The 22,142-nt window shown below is 45.5% G+C and overlaps 1 protein-coding gene across 2 annotated transcripts; it reads left to right on the top strand.

Moving 5' to 3' along the window:
* The first annotated feature begins 39 nt into the window (after nucleotides 1-39).
* LOC132322540 (urea transporter 2-like) lies at nucleotides 40-17,219 on the top strand. 2 transcript variants are annotated; one of them, XM_059837045.1, is made up of 9 exons: nucleotides 40-138; nucleotides 8,014-8,176; nucleotides 8,896-9,085; nucleotides 9,519-9,647; nucleotides 10,725-10,917; nucleotides 12,533-12,680; nucleotides 13,271-13,405; nucleotides 14,361-14,410; nucleotides 15,404-17,219. In XM_059837045.1, the coding sequence occupies exons 2-9, from the start codon at nucleotides 8,029-8,031 to the stop codon at nucleotides 15,578-15,580; spliced, it is 1,170 nt and encodes a 389-aa protein (XP_059693028.1). In that variant the 5' UTR covers nucleotides 40-138; nucleotides 8,014-8,028; the 3' UTR covers nucleotides 15,581-17,219. The 2 variants fall into 2 exon arrangements, with proteins under 2 accessions (XP_059693028.1, XP_059693027.1); XM_059837044.1 differs by lacking the exon at nucleotides 40-138 and adding an exon at nucleotides 2,781-2,927.
* Nucleotides 17,220-22,142: the final 4,923 nt, after the last annotated feature.

Consider the following 22,142-nt stretch of genomic DNA (forward strand, 5'->3'; position numbering starts at 1 on the left):
CTGGTTGAGATCCAGTGGTGACGTGGTTCTGACCACGTCAAGCACTGGGCTTGGTCCAAGGGATCTTCTCAGAGACACTTTCCCAGACAGCATAGAAGAAGAAACATCAAGCTTCTCCACCAGCCAAGAGCCAATGAGGTAAGTCACAGATTTTGACCTCCTAAATCACACAGAGCTTAGCTGTTAGACACCAACACCAGCTGCCTTGTCCTCAGCACCAAGTGGTCTTCACACGTGCCTAAAATCAAGAGGAAACTCTCTAGTCCCCTGTGTCACCTGCAAGATCAATTTGCACACATTTACCTGGTCTCCCAGAGCTGGTGGCCCACTCCCAGGCAGGTGATAAGTGACAGCTACATGACAAACACGTGGCACATCTCAATCCTTTTGCGTAGGAATGGCCATTGCAGGTTCAGTTTTCCCACCTTGAACCCCAAAGGATACTTACATCACTTACAGCTGGGCACCAGAACTGGCACTGAGTTACACCAGGGAGGTTTTCTATCATTCCCACCTTTCTACACCAATCCTATGCAGAGGGAATCTCAGTCCTCAGGCAGCCAGGAGGGCTTTGCCCAGGGCACACAGCTGCAGGGAGGCATTCCTGCATCCACCTCTCCCGCAGCTGGCTGCATCTGGGATCCAGAGATCTGTCACATGGCACTGGAGGCTTTCCCTGCTCTGCCTCCATCCCAGAGCAGGCTCTGCCAGGGACCTCACTCCCACACCGGCATCAGCAGACTGTGATCCTGTTACTTATTAACCAGCTCTGATAATCCAAACAATGCTCCACTGCAAGATATCCATCACCGACCTGCCAGCCACTGGCTTTTTTGTGTGTCGCTCCAACCTGTCAAAGAGCTCATTAAGGCACCAGAATCAGACAGAGCAGTCCTGAATCTGGTTCCTTTGTACATGTGGTGACAGCACAGGTGGGATTTGCTTCATGCTGACAGAGAGCAGTCGAGATTAGATGTTAGGAAGAGATTGTTCCCTGTGAGAGTGGGGAGGCTCTGGCACAGTCCCTGCCTGTGGCTGCCCCATCCCTGGAAGTGTTCCAGGCTGGGTTGGGCAGGGCTTGGAGCAACCTGGGATAGTGGAAGGTGTCTCTGCTCATGGCAGGGGGTGGAAAGAGAAGGGCTTTAAAGTCCCTTCCAACCCAGAATATTCTGGGATTCTGTGACCCTGACATCAGCTCAGTTGGTCAAAGCATGGTGGGCAGAGCTAATATGGACAAGGCTGTGAATTTATTCCCTGTAGGGGCCATTTACTTTAGAGTTGGACTCGATGATTCTTGTTGGTCCCTTCCAACTCAGAATATACTGTGAATCTGTGATTGCCTGGAGGAAATAAATACCCTACAGCACAACCCAGGAGTGAGCCCTGCCTGCCCCATGTGCTGCGTCCCTTTAAGGGAGAGCTGAAAAGATGTTGCTTGAAATAATCTGAAGCCAGGCCTGGACATTTCTGAAATATGAGAGGTGTGAATATTAAAATTCAGTCTGAACAGACTCCCTGTGAGGCTCGCCCATCCAAATCACCCAATGCATTTCCCTTCTTTGGACATGCAAGGATTCATTTCACCAGTCAGAAAGCAAAGGCAGCCCGAGGAGAAATTAATGGTAAAGGGAAAATATGTTAACTGCACTAGAGTGAGGCAGCTTCCCCTGCAAAATTTCATGTTCTACTGGGTGCAAAGGTGTAGGATGGCAGTGTCTGGCTCACTCACAAGAGCTGCTGCCTATTTGATCAGAGGAAGACTAGCTCTTGCAGCAATGCTAAGCTGACAGCTTATATCAGATGCCCTCCTCTTAGGGGAGAAAAAAATCCAGTCTGGTGTTAAAAACATCTCCATCAAAAGAGATGCACCCTGGGAATGAGTGCAGTGAGAATAACATCCCTCCAGCTCATGTGCATGCTGAGGCTGTTTCCACAGGGCTGGGGGAAGGAAAGTCATAAAGCTAGATGGGTTCTGGTTTAACAATAACCATTCTCTCCAACACCCAGATCAATTTGCAAGGTTGCTTCTCTCAGCCATCACTGTGAAAGAGTCCTAAAGAGAATTCTACTATGGCTTAAATTAGCCTGTAAGGTTCCTCAAGTTCACCATCTTCTTCTCTGCCCTTTCTCCTGCATTACTATTCAAGACTTCCCTCTCCAGCCTCCTCTCTGTCATTTGCAGCACTTTCACAGCCTTATAAACCTCTCAAATATGCCACACTTCTGATATTTCAGATTACTCCAGTGAGATGGGGTGGATAGGGTAAAAAAAAAAAAAAAAAAAAAAAGAAAGAAAGAAAAATACCCCTTGAATTTCTCAAATAATTGATAAAAAGCAATTAAACACTGGAAGGTCACCAGGTCTTCCACTGCATTTCATTAACAAAACAGTGCTTCTGAAAGGTACCCAGAAACAGGAAAACTTGATAGGCTGCTGAAGACAAAATGCTGTGTTGCACATTCCCAGGTCAGAATTTTGATAGGGAAGGATGCTAAGTTGTATTGAAAAAGGAAGATAATGCTGGAGAGGTCAAGCTCAGGTACACTGAGAGTCCATTTTAAAATCTTCTGTTCTTTTAAGTGGTAGAGAAGGAGAAAGGACAAAGTTAAAAGAGAATTAATTTTTTTTTAAAAATAGGGAAAAGTAAAAATAAAATCATTTTTAAAAAACCCAACAGCAGGAAAGAGGACATTTGGACAGCCTGTTGGCAAGAGACCCAGGACAGAGCAAGAGGAAAGGTGGAGAATTCAAAGGGGAACTTTCTTAACATTCACTTGGACCTCACTAAGTGGGAGGAGAAACAAATCAGTAGTATCAGGACAGGAGCCATGCTAGCCTATATAAGCTGGTGGGACATTTTCTTTTTCCCTACTTTCCTTCTGGCCTAACCAGCACACCTACAACTCCTCCCAAGCTCATCTGAGAGGTAAGAGCACGCTGTCCTTTCCTTTTAATGCACCCTGTTACCGACTTACCTGGGTCTTTCCTCTCCTTCAAAACACCTGGCAAACAGCATTTGAGCAGTCCTGCTGCAGGAGAGAAGCTGAGGCTCAGGAGGAACACAGGAATATGAATTATCAAGGAGTTTCTAGGAGGGTGAGGATTTATTAGTACTGCTAAGCCCAGGTGGCAGAGCCTTGGAGGAAATCGAGAAAAGAAATAAATTTTTAAAAGAAATAACCAGAACTCTTTAACATTTCCTTTTACAGCCTTTCCATTCTGCCAAATGAAAATGCCCAGATAGTAATAATACACAGCTGATGAGATAGTGTCTCCGTATTTCTCTGTTCCTGAGAGACAGGTCTCTGAAAACTGAATTGCATGTGAGCTTAATGAATATTTGAATCTGAGATGTAAGCTTTCTTTTGATCTAATACTTTGAAATATATCTTCTATGGGAGAACCTGAGCTATTTTCTTCCATGAGGGTCAAGTGCATTATAACCTGTTTCAAGGATTGTGCTTGTGCTTGCGTGTGTTCCTATGCCTAACACAATATTAATCCAGCTTTACTACACCCCTGGTAACATCACACGGGCTGTGCTGGAATTAGAGCTGCTGAGAGTCTGGCCCTTTCCTCCTATTGTGCTTGGATGCAGGAATTCCTCTAAAAACAGGCTGCTCACAGAGCTTGGCTGCCTGCAGACTTCACAGCAACAATTCAGAGAATGCAAGATACAGCGGCTGCGATTGTGCGGTAGCAGGTCCTTGCACAAACAAATACCTCACCATAAATTAAACCCTCAGAGAAACCTGGATTTTGGCAGGGAAAGAGGAAAATTCCAGAAAGAAGAGAAAGCACTAGATAGCTTTGCTGCATTTTCACAGGTAAAAGCCCCATGTCCCAGCTTGGAAGCACCCTGGAATATTAATCAGCCAAACTAAAAACTCTGTCCCTCTCCCAGCTGCAAGCACAACACTGCTCTTACCATGCACAACACAAAACCAACCTGTGGCCAGGCTTGTCTCCTCCTCAGCAGGTGAATAAAGGAGTGTTTGCAGGGCCAGGTGCTGCAGGAATGCAGCCCCAGCTTTAGAAGGCACGACTGAGATGCCGTGGGGATTGTGTGACAGGGAGGAAGTGCACACCAGTGGAAGGAAAATTGATTTAGGGAGACACGGGGTTGCATAACATCAGCACTTTGCTACAGGACATTTATTAACTCTGAAAGGATGATTAAAAAAACACGGTAGATTAACATCTCAGCCCTGTGATGATTTCATCTTCATAAAAGAGAACAGCTTCTATGTTTTCTGCTTTGTTTCATGGGAAGCTCTCACTTCCCATGAAAATGGTTCTCAATAGTTTCTGTGCACTTACAGCACACTACAAACCACTTGCACTTGCAGCACTGAGATAAAAGTGTGTTCAGACTGGCTCTGCCTGGGTTCTGCTGCTGCTCCTGTATCTCACCAGTCACACACCAGTCCTGGGAGTTTGCACTGCAGGGCTGGAACACCTCTCAAGAGTTTATGTGAGACAAGGCAGTGTGCTCCAAGCTGCCTGTCTGAGAACACAACTTAGTCTTTCAGAAAATTTTTTTCTCTGGACTAATAGAAATCAAGAATACAAAAATTACCAAACCTAACCCCCTGTAGAAGCCAAGCAGTCTGTTCCAGCAGAACACTCCTTTTGCAATTATTTCCATTTCCTTGCTTTGTGCACTAAGAAAAAATAACACTTTCAGTGAAAACCATGTGTTTGCAAACCTGCAGCTGCAAGTCTTCAAAAGACCTACTTCAGACCAGCCCACGTGAAACCCCATCAGAACATGTACACTTCAGTCTGCATTATTATTCAAATATCATTGTGTTAAAATTCTCTGAGCATATCTACAATTCTGAGATAAGACACCTTTTGTATTCTCTCCTTTCCTAAATACCTGCTATCACCTACTCCCTGAAGCAACATAATGTGTTAACAAATCATTAATCTATGCATATATATGGTAGGTACTGCTTTGTAAAATCACTAAAAATGCCTAAAAAAGTTTATGGTGGTGCCAGTTTCCAAGTGTTTCACTACCTCTTTATGCTCTTATTGGACAACTCAGTAGAAGTAGTGCAAGTCCTTCATACTTTGTGTTTCTGAACAGATGGGACAAGGCTCAGGGCTGTGGTGACAACAAAACTCAGACAGGATGCAGCCCCCACACTGTGCCTGGGATGGGATTCAGGGAAGTCATGAAACCAGTGGGGCTGGGGCTGGGTCTTTGCTGTGTCATGAAGACCTCATCCCAAAGAAAAGATTTTTTTGGCCTACACCCACTTCCCACCTGGCTGTTCTGCAGGTGAGGAGGCTGTTCAATAATGGTTTCATTCTCCTTTAGCATAAAAAATCACAGAATGGTTGTGACTGGAAGGGGTCTTTAAAGTTCATCCAGTCCCACTCCCTGCCATGGGCAGGGTCGCCTTCCACTACCCAGTTTGCTCCAAGACCTGTCTATCGTGGTCTTGAACACTTCCAGGGATCCAGGGGCAGCCACAGCTTCTCTGGGCAGTCTCTGACAGGAAATCTGACATGGAACAATTTCTTCCTGATGTCTAATCTAACCCTGCCCACTCTCAGTTTGAAGCCACTGCCCCTTGTCCTGTCACTCACCACATGCTCTACTGAACGGATGAAATTCCTGTGGCCCATGCCACAGAGGCCCATGCCTAGCCCAAATGGGAGTGCCTGAGGGGTTGGAATAGGTGAGCTTTAAAGGTCTCTTCCAGCACAAGGTATTCAATGGTTCTGTGACATAATGAGCAGGACAGAAGGCAACCACGATCACCCCGCAGCCTCTGTGGCTCGGAATGCTCCGAGTTCCCTGGGCATTCACTGGGTGTGAAGTTGGAGGCAGGTTAGTGCAAGTGACTCACCAGGTCACCTGGTCTGTTTGCCGTGCCAGCTGCAGTGAGCTGGCTTCATTTCTGCCCGTGGAAAGAGCAGAGGAGCACTGCCAGCTCACTCTTGCCTTTACATGGCAAAGCAATACATCTTTTTTTTTTTTTTTTTTTTTTTTTTTTTTCAGTTAATTCAGGCCCTCATCCTCATCCATTTTTTTATCTCCACTGTAAAAGTGGAGTGGACAGTGACTCCAACACTTCACGTGTACATTACATCCCATTCTGCAGACCCCTGAGTGCAAACAGCTCTCATGCAGGGAAACACCCAGGGTCTCACATCATTGCTCTGCACTGCTGCAGAGTTCATTTTACAGGTTAGCAACAGGGAAAGCCCAAGCTGCATAAAGAGGGAGATCCTTTGAAAGGAAAATGTAAATGCACTTTCACCAAACAGAGAGTGTTTATCTTGGCTGGAAATTTTGATTTACCTGAAAGTACATTCCGTTCACTTCATACTTTATTCCAGAATAAAGTATGAAAAAAGTGAAGGTTAATGACTTAACGTAATAAGTTATAACAGACCCAAAAAAAGCCTTCCTGTATCAAGACACCATCCCTAGCACCACTCTTTCCTCCTTTTCTTCCTTAGCCTTTTTATTCCTTACCTTCACGTCCTACACAAAGCCAAACTCAACACTTTTCTGTATATACTGGTCCTGTAATCAGTTTCTCAGATGGAATCTATCCTTTTATTAGCTGTGCTCTTCCAGAAGGCAGAAAATGTCCATTTGTTATTTGTGCAAATATTTACTGCTCCCTGAAATGTCACCACCAGCCCTCCAGAACCACAAGAACAAGAAAATGGCCAGGATTAACCAATGGTGCATTGACCAGGCTTTCCCCCACACAGACTCAGAGCTGCTTAACCACACTGGAGAGTCTGGAAGTGCAATGCCCCGCAGTGAAGCAGCTTAAGTGCTCAGCACCTGTGTTTCTGAGCTATGGGTTCTCTCTCCCCACTGTTTACAAGGCCTTTAATAAAATTTTGAGAGAGTCAAGAACTAACACAAGACCTGTGTGTCTGTATCATCCTATTTAGACTATCAGCTCCCAGTATATAAATTCATTACTTCTTGCACAAGCTGGCACTCACCAGTGAGACCTGAAGCATCACTGGTTCTGTATTCACACAACACACTTTGTCTGGTGTTTGCTTGATAATCACCAATAATTAGTTCAGAAAACAGGATATGCTCCAGGAACAGGGCTTTCTATTTATTTGATTACTTCATATTCAGAATTGTCTCTTAGACAAACAACGACTTGGCTATAGGCACTGGTTTTACTGCTAGGTGTAAGCCTCTGATCCACATGCCTGAACAATGCTGTCTAGTCTGTATGAGGTGCCAAAGGTTATTCCAGCAACCCCTTATGGAAAGGGTGTGTGTCCCAAAGGGGACCCCATCTCCCAGTCCTGCACCCCAAACACCTTATTGAGGCCTAAACACCTTTGCTGGGCCTATAACAGTGCCCTACCTTATTTAAACTTTTCATAGCATCTGGTAAATTTAATGAGTGTATTTTCATTTGTCTCCAAGGATTTCTTACTGCAGCTTCCAACATGCAGTCCCCAATATTGTCTCAGCAGAGAAGAAAGCAACATGACTTAGGCTGAATGGAAAGCAAGAACTCTGAATTCTGGCATCAAATTCTTGAATCAATGCTGGGTACTTCTAAAGTTGGGTCAGCTTAAAATGCAGTTCAAACGAGAAAAAGGAATGTATGAATGCATGTGAGTTATGGAATAAGGCACCGTGGACAACCCCAGGCTAAACCTGTGCTCATGAGAAAGGTTGAACTGATCCCAAGAGGTGAATTTAGGTGCTTATTATTGATGGCTGATGGATGAATTCAAACTGGAAGTATGGGTTAAGCAGCAGAGAAACTTAATAAATGAAATATATTCCTAAAGCTGCATGGAAGTCTGGGAGGACAGGGAACGTGAAGAGGGAATGTGCTCATGGGCACAAAAGAATCAGGTTCTCAGAGCAAGGATTTTCCTCTTTCTGGTTCAAAAGTAACATGTGGTGAGCAGTAGTGTGGCAAAGAGAATAAACAGGGATCAGAAAGAGACATTGTAATGAACTCTTGTTTTTTCTTTTCTCTTTAATTTTACCAAAGGTTCAGAACATCAACATGGAAAACTGTGTTGATGTCAAGATAGAAACCAAGGGGGAAAGAATGCCAATGAAGCAGAATCCACTGAGCACAGGTGGGAAGAGTTTCTGCAGAGCTGTGGGTTACCTCACTGGAGACATGAAGGATTTTGGAACCTGGCTGAAAGGTAAGCCTACTTCATCGTGACTAATGACAGTGGATTCCAAAAAAAAAAGTACATCAAAGAAGTAATAACTAACTTCTTGGTGATGTGATTCCACTTAGAGCAGTATAGAAACTACCTGTACCCTGATTTATGTCCGTTTTGTAAGGGGAAAAATCAGCTTTGTGCAGAGATCCACATAGTGCTTAAATCTTGGGAATGTCTGAGATGACATTTACCTCCCAGCATGCCATGTACAAAGTGAATTTAGTCCCACAGAACATAGCCCTGGATGGTTATTCTGTACTCTGCCATTCTTCTTAACACTCCATGTCCTTTCAGCTGAGCAGTTTCTGTCAAGCCTAATGCCACTGTGAAGTTAAATTACACATAGGTAGGTGTGTTTGGTCCCTGCAATAAATCAGCAGTGGGATACACACACGATTTGCCATCTGAGCCACAGACATCATAAATTAGCTGGTTCATATGAATCGGGTCCAGGGTACTTTATTACACAGGGTTCTGGCAACCTCACTGTTCATCTCAGTTTTCCAGCTGTAAGCCTTCACTGTGGACCATAATAAATCCCTGTCACGTTTTACAGTCTTGTTGATTCATTGCTTCAGCCGTGGTGCCAAGTCCCACTGCCAAAACTTTTCCTGAGTTTCAAAAATACATCCCAAATCAGTACCATCTGCAGACTTTAGGGGGCTTGTTTTATTACTGGATTTGATCTTTTCCAGACAAACCTCTCGTGATCCAGCTCCTTGACTGGGTGCTGCGTGGGATATCCCAGGTGATGTTTGTCAACAACCCCCTCACTGGGCTGGCCATCCTGGCTGGGCTCCTGCTGCAGAACCCGTGGTGGACCCTCACAGGATGTGTGGGAACAGTTGTCTCAACTTTAACAGCACTTATTCTGGGTCAGGACAGGTGAGTCCATCCTTTTCCCCCTCAGGTGGGCACTTCAGTGGTGATTTATGTGTTAGATGTTTGATGTGGATGAGAAGCCTGAATTCAGTGGGAGGTGTCCCTGCCCATGACATAGGGTTGGAACAAGGTGGTCTCTAAGGTTCTTTCCAACCCAAACCTTCTGTGATTGTGTGATCCAGCTTCGACTGGGCATGTACCTGGTCTGGTAGGACCAGAGAGATCTGCCAGCAGCTGCACCTGGTGCTGGGGGACACTGGACAAACCTGCAGAAGGAGGAGTAGGTGCTGACCCAAGTGTGAAAAATCAAATTTTGGTGGATGAGCTCCAGCAGGTCATCCCCAAACAGAACCACACCTGGGTGGGGAGGGAGAGCTGATGTGAGCAAAGCATCCTCAGGGGAGAGGAATTCAGGACAGCTGTTCCCTCCACACAGATCAGCCATAGCAGCAGGCCTGTATGGATACAACGGGGTCCTGGTGGGATTGCTGATGGCTGTCTTCTCTGCTGATGGAGACTACAACTGGTGGCTCCTCCTGCCTGTGGCACTGGTGTCCATGACCTGGTAAGACAGATGGCTCCTCTGCTTCTCTTTCCAGCCCCAGAGTCCCCTGGGGCCCTGAGACTGAGCATTTCCATGCAGCCAGCAGTGGAAAGGGAACACAACTAACACATATGTACTGTTAAATCTGCCTTGTTATTTACACTTTTAAACTCAGATGTAATCCAGAAACAAATAAAAATACCCACATAATCACAAATAATCCCAGTGGGGAAAACAAAAATCAGTGGCTGATCATGTGTAATTCAATGTTCTGAACGTGAGTCATATTGCTGTGATGCATCAATTCATTTCTGTTTCAAGAGGAACATTATTTTCACTATTTCCTACCATCATCAACCACAAGAGTTTCATCTGTTTAAGTCACCATATAAAAATGTCATGAAAATTTACTTCTCCAAGCACAGAAGCTGTTCAGTGGTCCCAAGACATGATGGCTGACACTAATCAAAACAAACAACTAGTAATATTTTACTTGTATATATGACACCATAATCCGCTAGGTATTTGGCCAGCAAAAAATTTTGAAGCCTGGTCTTTGACCCCAAAATATCTAGCTGCAGATTGCTAAAACCACACATGTAATTTGTCTGCCTGAATTTCACGTGGTGTTACAGTCACTTTGATGTCAGCTTTTACTGCTGATCCACAAGCTTGAGCAAGGGCACACAGCCTCATTCACAGTTCTCAGTTCACTCAGACCAGCATGGGTATCGTAATCTCAGTCCAGCTCAGGTGCCAAAAAGGAAAGGTAAACACTGAGATTGAGCTGGGGACAAACTCCACTAAAGCACTGGATCCTGTCTCCTTCAAGCTTACCAAATTCACCATACTAACATAACATGACCAGAACCTGTACATTGATAATTGCCTTTGGAGGCATAGGAAATATATGGAGTGAACCTTTCTGTCTCTGATTTGATCAGAAAGATTGAGGAAATTAAACAGATTGAAGGAGGAGAAGGGGTTTTTTTTGTTTGTTTTAAATAGACCAAATTTTCTGCAGCTGGCTTTATAGCTGGATGTGGTTCTGGTGTTATTTTTGCCCATCTGACAAGCTTTGTTTTGTTCTTCTTTCAGCCCTATTTTCACCAGTGCTTTAAGTGCAGTTTTCTCTAAGTGGGACCTGCCTGTTCTCACCTTGCCTTTCAACTTGGCCTTGACCCTCTACCTGGCTGCTACAGGACCACACAATCTCTTCTTCCCTACGACTGTCATTCGTCCTGCAGCGGCAACACCGAACATCACCTGGGCAGATGCTGAAATCACAAGGGTAGGATGTCTTAAGGGTCCCCTTCATCTACAGTTAAAGATGCTACAGAAACATATTCTCTTCCTTATAAATTCCTATGGATTGGGTTGGATGGGACCTTAAATGACCATCCAGTCCCACCCCCCCACCATGGGCAGGGACACCTTCCACTGTCCCAGGCTGCTCCAAGCCCCATCCTGCCTGGCCTTGGGCACTCCCAGGGATCCAGGGGCAGCCCCAGCTGCTCTGGGCACCCTGGGCCAGGGCCTGCCCACCCTCCCAGCCAGCAATTCCTCATTCCCAATAGCCCATCTGTCCCTGCCCTCTGGCCCTGGGAAGCCATTCCCTGGCTGCTGTCCCTCCATGCCTTGTGCCCAGTGCCTGTGCAGCTCTCCTGGAGCCCCTGGAGGCCCTGGCAGGGGCTCTGAGGTGTCCCTGGAGCCTTCTCTTGTGCAGGTGAGCAGCCCCAGCTGTGCCAGGCTGGCTCCAGAGCAGAGGGGCTCCAGCCCTGGCAGCATCTCCGTGCCCTCCTCTGCACTGCCTCAAACAGGCCCACCACCTTTGTTACTTGCATTACAGTAATGCCTGGCAGTACAAAATCTTATTTATAAGAGAACTCTTACCCAAAATATAAAGGTTTACTCTAGGAATGTACATTTTTGATAGCTTGAAAAGGAGAATCTTTTCATGTGCAGTTGGATCCAAGTGTATAGATTGTAATCTTCAAATACTCTCTTGAACCTAATTACCCATTTCTATTTCTATGCATATACTGATCATCTCCTCATAGCTTAGGTTGTGCTGACAATTCCAGTTAACTCACTGGGTAATTTTAATTTTTCAGATAGAGGCTGTTTATAAAATTACATCTTTCTGATTAGACATGAGCAAGCAGATATTACTGTGTTAGAATGGTTAAAAACGGGTGCAGGTAGACATTCACTTATTTTTAATTTATATTCAAGTGGGACCTTTCCAAAGAAACATTTTATTCTCCTGGAATACACCATAAACAATACAGATACCAGAGTAACTATTTCCTCCTAAGGCTCAGCTGACTATTTTAAGGGGTTCTCAGGAAACCATTAAGAAAAGAAAGTTAATTGACACTAAATAGAAACCCCACAAGTGGCGTTTATCAAAGAACATCTACCATGGCACATAGTTTTATGGGGACTGTTTACAAAAAGTGCCTCAAAACCATCTCTAAGCTGTGACCAAGCTGAGCTCTATGCCACCAGCCCAGCAACTCTTGCTCATATTCCTAGCGGATCCCAACCATCCCCTAAGTTCACTCTCATGGTCCCTCTGGATATGCAAAATTCAGCACATGCAAAGAGGATGATTAAATCCTTTCACAAAATCTTTACTTTTGATCTTAGAGCAAAAACCTGGCAGAGGAGCTCAGGGCAAGGGAACAAGCCATGACTCATTTTCATTGAAGGGGAAAGCCTGTGGAAATGCCCTGCTGTCTCCTGAGACCTGTCCAAATATTCCAATTAAAAAGAAAGACTGCATCCAACAAATGCCAAACGTGAGCCTGGCCAAGAAAAATAGGTTTAAAAACAACAACAACAAAAAAAAAAGTTACAAAGCTGATAACAAATTGTCTTGTTTGGTTTGTTAATTTCTACAGCTCCTGCAGTCCATCCCAGTCGGCGTGGGCCAGGTTTATGGCTGTGACAACCCCTGGACTGGGGGAATTTTCCTGATTGGTTTATTTATCTCCTCTCCACTCATTTGTGTCCACACAATGATCGGCTCAGCAGTGGGGATGCTGGCAGGTAAAGGTTTGGCTTGTGCCACAGATTTATATAGAAGCATGGAGAGGAAAAGAGGAACTACAATAAGCGGAGCAATTAAAGCCACAAGAATTTCACCCAATGGAGAATGGCTGCTTGGAAACAAAATATGCTCAAACTTCTGCTTTAAGAATTCCTTTGATTCCCTTCCCCATTCTCTTACCTTGTTTTATGACAATGTAAACCTCCAGAAGAAAAAAGAGTCTGTTGTGCTGAGATTAATTTTTACCACAAAATACTTAATTTCTGGGTGTATCCTGGTGGGTTTAGGGGCAGATCAATGAAAGCCATAGCCATCAGCCTGAACGTGCAGGCCTCAGGGATTCATTTAAGGTTCATATGTAAGCTCATTCCCTCATGTGTGTTCTGCTGAAATGAAATCACCAAAGTCACCTCAGCAGCAACAGGAAAATTCTGCCAGGATTCCCTTTTAGACCCTAGCAACACGACTACAAACAGCCCCACGTACAAATGCTGGCCAGAACCTTTGAAAATCTGGATTGATGCCACTTCTCCAGCACTTTCATCTCTTTGGCCAAGGAATGACACATTTCTCCAACTTTATTTTCCAGGGCTGAGCTTAGCAACGCCTTTTAACCAAATCTACTCGGGGCTGTGGGGCTACAACAGCTGCCTGGCCTGTGCTGCCATCGGGGGCATGTTCCTGGCTCTCACCTGGCAGACACACCTCCTGGCCATGGCCTGTGGTAGGTACCTGGGGGGTTCTCACCTCCCCTTGGAGTGAGACAGGATGAGAAGAGACCTCTCTTCACAGCAGAGGTGGGCTGGAGGCAGATGGGGACTCCAGGCAGGCAGGAAGATGGATGCAGGTGAGGCTGGAGAGTGCTGGGGCTGGATGGTGGAGCCACGGCTTTCATACACTCCCTGCTTTTCTTTTTGGCCAAGAGTTGTGTTTAAAGAAAGAGCTGTGATCGGTGGGCATGTGTTAACTGAGGTCTTTGAAATCAGAAGCTTTGTTTTGAGTCATTAATTGTGTTTGTTCCCTCATTGCTGGACGAATCATGGGTGGGTTTTTTTCCAGCCATAGATACCAGCTCAAATTCCTTCTTTGAAGAAGGACATGCCTAATCTTTGAGAAGAGTGGGGCTCTGCTCTAGTTAGACAGTACACACTCCCCATTCTCTTGAAATGGATCAAAGACATGAGCTGGGCAACACAGCAGGATAGAAGAATTATTTATAAGGCAATTCCATATGAAATTTCAATATCAGAGTGAGCTGGGAGAGAAGCTATTGCTCATTCAGTGCTCATATAAGAGAGATTTAGCTCTGTATGTCATTGACCCACCTTCAAGCCCTGGAGGCAGGAGAGATGAGAGTAGAAGGGTTATTTTCCTATTTAACCCCATCCATCAAGCTACGTGCTTTCCACATCAGTGCATTTTTCAAAAGCCCATTATACAATTGCGCATTTTTGATCACTCCAGTTTTGTTTGGTTTTTGTTGTTTGTTTGTTTGTTTGTTTGGCCCCTCTCATATCCTCCAGGCTGGAGGGGACACAGGAAGGGGTTTAGCAGGGTACTGCCCAGGCAGGGTCATAATCATTGGCTGAGCTACCCAAGGCAGAAGGAGAGATGTTTGTCATTGCTGTTCTATTCCATGAGCAACTGAACTCACCAGGAGCTGCCATTTTTCTCCACAGCACTCTTCAGTGCCTACCTGGGAGCAGCAGTGACCCACATGCTGTCTGTGGTAAGTAGTGTATCAGCTAAGGGCTGATTTCCCTGGCTTGTCAGACAAAACACCAAGATGTGGAGAGAAATTCAGCCAAAGGCAGAAACTGGAAGAGCAGTTACTATCTGCCCAGGGGGATGGTGTGATTCTCACTGGAGCAGGTGACGTGGAATTATCACTTGCCACTTTCCATCCTTAGAGTTTGCATGAACTTCCACAGCTCAGCTCTAGACACTTATGAGATCACAGAATCGTGGAATGGTTTGGGTTGGAAGGCACCTTAAAACTCATCAAGTTCCACCCCGTGCCATGGGCAGGGACACCCTCCACTGTCCCAGGGTGCTCCAAGCCCCTTCTATCCTTGGACACTTCCAGGAATGGGGCAGCCACAGCTTCTCTGGACACCCTGGGCCAGGGCCTCACCACCGAACCAGGGAAGAATTTCTTCCCCATATCCAATCTAACCCTGCCCTCTGTCAGAGGAAATGCCCCCTTATCCTGTCTAGGTCCTCCTCCAAAGTGCCTCTCCAGCTCTCCTGGACCTGCTTTAGGCACTAGCAGGCTGCTAGAATATCTTCCCTCTTTCAGATATTTACTTCATGCCTGAAGAAATTGGAAAAAGGGCCCTGCACATGCTAAAGAAGCTTTAAATTTGGTTTAACTTCTTTTCTCAGTTGCCAAAAGTCAGTCAGTACCACAGCCCAGGGAAGAGCTGAATGTTTCTGGTATCTGCTCTCCTGTCTCACTGTCACCCTCTCCTACCTCATGTGCACCCAAGTACCTTCCCCATGGCAAGGGAGCCCTCTCACCAGAGCTGGTAGCTGTTTCAGGCTGATGCACGATGTCAGGACATCATACAGAAACCCAGCCTCCCTAAGGAAAGACTCAAAGCAAAACCGAGCCTAGACTTCCTCCAGAAACCTTGCTCCAAGCTGGCTGGCTGTGGGTGTTACTCTAATAAAAGAGAGACACGTAGTAAATGGGTGGTTGGTTTGTTGTTTATCTTTGCAGTTTGGGCTGCCACCTGGAACCTGGCCCTTTTGCCTGTCTGCGCTGACCTTCCTGCTAATGAGCACGAACCACTCTGCATTCTGCAGGCTGCCACTCTCCAAAGTCACCTACCCAGAAGCCAACAGAGCTTGTTACCTGATGATGAAGAAACACGAGAAGTCCTGCTGTGAGGCATAGAGACACAAGGAGACAGAAACCCAGCTCATTTCAAGGCAAGAGCACGAGGTGTTTGCCCAACAGACTGATTTGTGTGCTACAATGTCCAACGCCACTTCTGCGTGGAGAGACTTTTCCCACCACATTTGTTCTATTAAGAAGATTTCTATTAGGTAGGACTGTGCTGTGCTGGAAGGACCATTCCCCAATATCAACCTGTTATGATTTTAAAGCACACATGTCTGAAAAGACACTTGAACTATAAGCAATGGGGAAATTACTTGTAAGCTGGAAAGAAAAATCTCTGTGAAATTGAAGACGCCAAAATCAGACGTAAAGAAATAAAGAGCATCTTCCAGCATAGGAGGGGACTTCAAATTAATGGCTAAACATCTTATGACAGCAATAGGAGGCAGAGAGTTTCATTGTAGCAGAGAAATGGAATAAAGAGCACTCCTTGCCAAGTAGAAAACAGGTTGTGAAGAATTCTACCTGGAGGACCTCTCAAATCCCATGGGTAGAGATGTTCATTAGCAATCAACAAACATAAGATAGACATGATTTTTGTGATTTTTGTGTTAATCTCATGATTTCTTTTAATACTTGAACTTGGTGATGGGTTAGTAAAGGAGGGGACAGCAAGAAAGTCACTGCTGTCCTTGTCCTGTGCAATTAAAGGGCTCTGTTCAGTCAGTGCACAAATAGAACTAATTTGAGCTGATCTTCTGAACTCCTCTCCCTACACTGTCCCACTCAGCCCACGAACATCAAACAGCAAAATGTGGCACTGTCCCAGCCTGCTGCTGAATCTCAGGATGCTCGGGGGCACCTTGAAGCTCTGCACAGCTCCCTGACAGGAGGGGACAGCCAGGGACAGCTCCCAGGGACAGGAGGAGAGGAACTGGCCTCAAATTGTGCCAGGAGAGGTTTAAATTGGATTGGATTATTGGGGATAATATCTTGGCAGAAATGGATATCAAGCCTAGGAAGAGGCTGTTTGGGGCAGTGGTGGCATCCCCATCCCTGGAGGGTTTTAGAGGCCTTGTGGGGGTGGCACTTGGGGACATGGTGGCCTTGGCAATGACTCTGTGATTCTGTGAAGCTGCTGCTCTGCCATTTCTCTCTGCCCCACAATGGGAAGGGGACATTTGAGGGCAGTCCAGCAGAGCTCTGCAGGACACCAGCCTTGTGCCACCTGTGCCCAGGCTCCCAGGGCGTGCAGGGAGAGAAGAGGGAAGCTGTCCCTGCACCCAGCAGTGTGGATCACCTCAACAGGCATTAACCTTTCTCTCTGTCTCTTGTTGAAGCTCTTATCTTCACCAAAAATATTCCATGTGCTCAGGTCCTCCAGCTGACAGGAGCCTACATGCATTAATGTCACACCAGGAAAAGCAAACCAAAACCTGTTTTCCTTGTAGCAGATGAAATAAAATCTAGCATGGTTTCTGAGTTTGGGAAGGGAAAAAAAAAAAAAAAAAAAACATGTAGTTTGCAAACATCACAAAGGCCTGAGTGTAAAATACTTGTGATGAACTGTTGGCAATGTCTTCTGGTGAAGTTTTAGGTTTTCAGATGTTCAACAGTATTTCTGTATGACTGACAGTCACTTGTAAAATGTAGCATTTCCATGATTTACTTAATAAATATCTACATAATGTTCTGTGGGGTTAATTTCTAAAACAAACATTCATACTTTGAGTTTGCTATAAGTTCCTCTCTCTTTATTAAGTTCTTCCAAAGATAGGTTATCATCTCCAAAACAAGTAGTGTAGAAGACATTGGAAAATAAAAATTTTAAATGGGATACATAGGAAACTTTTAAATTCTGCCCTTTGTGCTTATCACAGAATCATAGAATCACAAAATTGTTTGGGTTAAAGGGTCCTTGTTCCACCCCCTGCCTTGGGCAGGGACACTTTCCATTACCCCAGGTGGCTCCAAGCTCTGTCCTGCCTGGCCTTGGACACTTCCAGGGATCCAGGGGCAGCCCCAGCTGCTCTGGGCACCCTGGGCCAAGGCCTGCCCACCCTCCCAGCCAGCAATTCCTCATTCCCAATATCCCATCTTTCCCTGCCCTCTGGCAGTGTCAACCCATTCCCCCTGTCCTGCCACCCAAGACAGCCAAAATCCTCCTCCAGCTCTCCTGGAGCCAGTTCAGGCACTCAAAGGAGCTCTAAGTCCTCCTCAGACCCTTCCCCAGGATGAACAGCCCCAGCTCTCTCAGTCCTTTGGCATTTTGCAGTCCTTGGGCTCCAAACCTCCTTACACCTGTGAGTGCAAGCCTGGCTCTATACAGGAGGCACAATCAGCCCAGAGCACAGCACTGGGTCAACAGAGCTACAGAAACCTCCTCGAGGCCAGGCAGGGATTCATTCCTGGGGGAGATGCTGACCAAGCCCCCAGACTGGGGCTAGATGAGGTCAGAATATTCCTGGAGCAGGCACAGAGGACCATGGAGATGCCCTGGGGTTTGGAGTTCCTCTGCTTTGGAGCCAGGCTGGGAGAGCTGGAGGTGCTCACCTGGAGAAGAGAAGGCTCTGGGGAGATCTTCTGTGGCCTCTCAGTACTTGCAGATCTCTTTAAGAAAAATGTGGACAAACTTTTTATCAGGGCCCGTTGCGACGGGAAAAGGGTTGATGGTTTTAAACTAAAAAAGGATTGATTCTGACCAGATAAAAAGAAGAAATTTCTCATGGGTAGGGTGGTGAGGCTCTGGCTCACTGCCCAGAGATATGGTAGGTGTCCCATCCCTGGAGAAAGTCAAGGTCCACTTGGGCAGCTCTCTGAGCCACTTGGTGCAGTGGAAGATGTCCCTGCCCATTGCAGGGGGCTGGGCTGATGACATTCAGGTGTCCAACACAACCAAAACCTTTCCCTGGTTCTGTGATTTATCAAACTGTAGTGTAAATGGGTATTTTAATGCCTGAACTGAGATCTCCCCACCCAGGACCATGAGTGCCCCAGAGAGGCAAACCAACAGAGGCTGCTTTCAACCTTCTGTCAAAATATGCACTTGAGCAGGAGAACACAATTTATGTCCAGTGTAAATCAGCAGATTTCCTCTGACTGGTGCTGTTCCAGCCTGCTGTTGCTGAGCAACAGGGACATTTTGGCAGTACCATAAAGAAATCATACACACAGAACAGAAAAACAACAAAAGATGAAGGCTATGTCCTAGCCATTTAGAAAGATTTTGCAGATCATTCAGAATTAATTCTACATTTTACAGTATCCAGAGAATTTATTCTTCCCATCACCTCTCAGGAAGTAACAGCTATTTGGAAATTTGACATGTAAGTCAGTCAGAACATGCATATTATGCTTTTTCCCATTATCGTTCAAAACACTGTCTTTGCTAACAGAACTAATTTATCTTATTACTGAAACTGGGTTTTTTGGCTGTTTGGTTTTTGTTGGGTTGTTTTTTTCTTTTGTCTTTACATCAAATAAATACTATTCAGATTGCTCCTCTTTTCAAGCATTCTTTTTTCAGTGCTGTTTCTGATACACAGGTGATGCCAGACTCATAAGAAACACTGGGCAAAAATTTTGGGGTATTTTCCTGGACTACCTCCCTCCCAGTGCCAGCAAAGAGATGTCATTGTGTTTACAGTTCTGAAAAGAAATACATATATAAATAAAATAAGTAAAAACTACTAAAAGTAATTCATGGGGGATAAATTAACAAAAACAAAAAAACCCAAACAAAAACATAAATTAAAAAGTAAAGTTTAAAAAAATGCTAACTACTGGGAAACACCTGCTGGGAGTCACATTTTATCCAAAAGTCTAACTCAAATGAACTGCCTGACTGCACTTCCTAAGCTGCTCTCATTGATGATGCCTGATGTGCATAATTCTCCCCAGGACTCCCAGTTTCATGTCAAGTGCTCAAATCTGGGGAAATGCAACAATGCAATGTCCTTTATCTGATCCTCCAGGACTGCTGCAGGTTCTGTTTGGTTTTACTGGGCTGCACATGAAATATAAACAGAATAAAGAATGCTGGTGTTGATAATTATCTAATCTTTTGAATCTTGACACCAAGTGAGAAGGAATTGACACAGAATTTGGCCAGAGATGGGCATAATTCACCTGCTAAGAAAGATGCTACCCACGAGGAAGCAGGACTGTGCATTGAAAAGATTATTCTTGATTATTTCTTGATTGTTTCCCTCTCCCTCATTCACTGCATGACAGGTGAATTGTTGGGCACAAATTAACACCTTTCTGAAGTTTCTCTTTGTCTTGCCATGGAAAACTGCCTTCAGGTAGTAAGGCCTGTTTTGTTACCAGCAGCTCAGCTTTTTTCCAGATTTGGAATGAGATGAGGAAACTGAACAGCTCTCAGGGCAAACACACCTCCATGGCTTAGGGCCCTCACTCTCCATGTTCTCAGAGGCACAGATAGACCATGGCAATTCATTTCACATATATTGAAACAGAAACTGTTTAAACAGGAGTTGGAGGCCTTAATATTTCAGAGATGTGGGTCAGAAGGATCATTTTAGGACCCCAAAGGGGCTTTACTTGCAAAGGGGCTGTGAAGGTTAAATTCCTTACCTTGAGGCTGAGGCCCCCTGACTTGCTATTCCACCCCAGTGCATGGCAGAATCATAGAATAGAATCACAGAATGGCTGAGGTTGGAAAATATCATCAAGTTCCCCCATCATTGACAAGGCCACCACTGGCCCATGTCCCCAAGTTCCACACCCACACAGCTTTTAAATCCCTCCAGAGATGGGGTCTCCACCACTGCCCTGGGCAGGACCAGCCAGGGTGGGACAACTCTTTCAGTGAAGAAATTATTCCTTACTATTCCACCTAAACCTCCCCTGGTACATCTTGAAGGTGTTTCCTCAAAGCAAAATTTTAAAAAAAAAACCACCTCATGTTGTTCACCATTTAGGTTGGAATATGCCTCTAAGATCAGTGGCATGAGGATTTCCCACAACAAATTCAAACTCTCAAAAGGGAGAAACAGAATCAATCCTGTGGACAGACAGAAGCACCTGTGAGGGAAAATACAGCCCAGTTGTACTTGGAACACTGGAGCAATTGGTTTTATTTTTAGGACCAGTGATGTCATCAACAGTAATTTTTTTGAGTAAAATAAAACTTCATGTGTGCAGTTGCAAAAAAGGAAGTTCAAATGCAAACAGTATTTTAGAAAGTCTGTATATTTTTTTTCCTTTTACTCATGAAAATGTATAGATTAGGAGAAAATGGATAGAAGCCATGGTCTTAGGAAACTGACTAACTACAAATCCCTTCATTTTAGATTAAACATTCTTGGATTGGTCATCAGTTTAATTGGATAAGGCTGGGATCAGTGGGAGGTTAAGGCTCAGATTTGCTAACGGGAACACTTAGAGAAATAATTCTAGGAAAAGCTAAAAAAAAATATTCTGGAATGGTGCACTGGGAAGGAAAAGAAAGAACTTTTTCAAGAGGAATTTTCCAGCAAACAGTCCTGGTGCCTCAGTCACAAAGCAGCTACAAAACTCATTGCAGTGGGAAGTTTTGGTGGGGGAGAGTGTGACATTGTAGGAAAGAGCAAGTCCAGAGGAGGGCACGGAGATGCTGCCAGGGCTGGAGCCCCTCTGCTCTGGAGCCAGCCTGGCACAGCTGGGGCTGCTCACCTGCACAAGAGAAGGCTCCAGGGACACCTCAGAGCCCCTGCCAGGGCCTCCAGGGGCTCCAGGAGAGCTGCACAGGCACTGGGCACAAGGCATGGAGGGAGAGCAGCCAGGGAATGGCTTCCCAGGGCCAGAGGGCAGGCACAGATGGGATATTGGGAATGAGGAATTGCTGGCTGGGAGGGTGGGCAGGCCCTGGCCCAGGGTGCCCAGAGCAGCTGTGGCTGTCCCAGCCTTGGAAGTGCTCAGGCCATATGAGGATCCAGGATATCTCCTGCCAGATTCACTCCAGCATAACCCAACACTTCACTATCTCCAAGTCACCTTTATCTAAACTGTGTGTTTAGATAAAGGGTGACTCAGCCCTGCCCACACACAAAATACCCTAAAACACAAACTCTCCCTCCCCAGAGAGAGAAATACCACTCTAGAGCAGGCATCCTGTGCTGGTGGCTTAGCAACCAGAGGCACCCCTGTGCAGCTTTTCTGCCAGGCACCATGAGCAGGGAGCAAGCTTGCTACACAAAATAAACAGTTTTGTCCACGGAACAAACAAATCCCCTGAGGGACACTGAATTTCTGTTCTTTGCCCCAAGATACACCTCCTGTTTTTGGCTGTCCCATCGTGAATGGTTCTTTGAGCCACCACTGCCTTTTCCATTTCCCCAGTCCTGGTTTGCTCACAGTGCATTGGTGGTGGTGCACATGGTCACCAACCCCTCGGGGAAAGAATTCTGACATCTCCTCACCTCTAAACATTACAAATCCACTAATCCTTGACATTCTTTATCCACAACACCTCCAGTTTCTACCAGAGCTTATTCAGTGTCTCCTTGCACCCACGTTCCCTCACTGTCCATCTGCAGTTCTCCATGAGCAGGACCCTCACTGGAGCTCACCCCAGCCCAGCTGCCCTCAGCAGCTTCTTGGAAACTACATAGCA

The sequence above is a fragment of the Haemorhous mexicanus genome, chromosome Z, assembly GCF_027477595.1.
Source record: "Haemorhous mexicanus isolate bHaeMex1 chromosome Z, bHaeMex1.pri, whole genome shotgun sequence".
In the NCBI taxonomy this organism is placed as follows: domain Eukaryota; kingdom Metazoa; phylum Chordata; class Aves; order Passeriformes; family Fringillidae; genus Haemorhous; species Haemorhous mexicanus.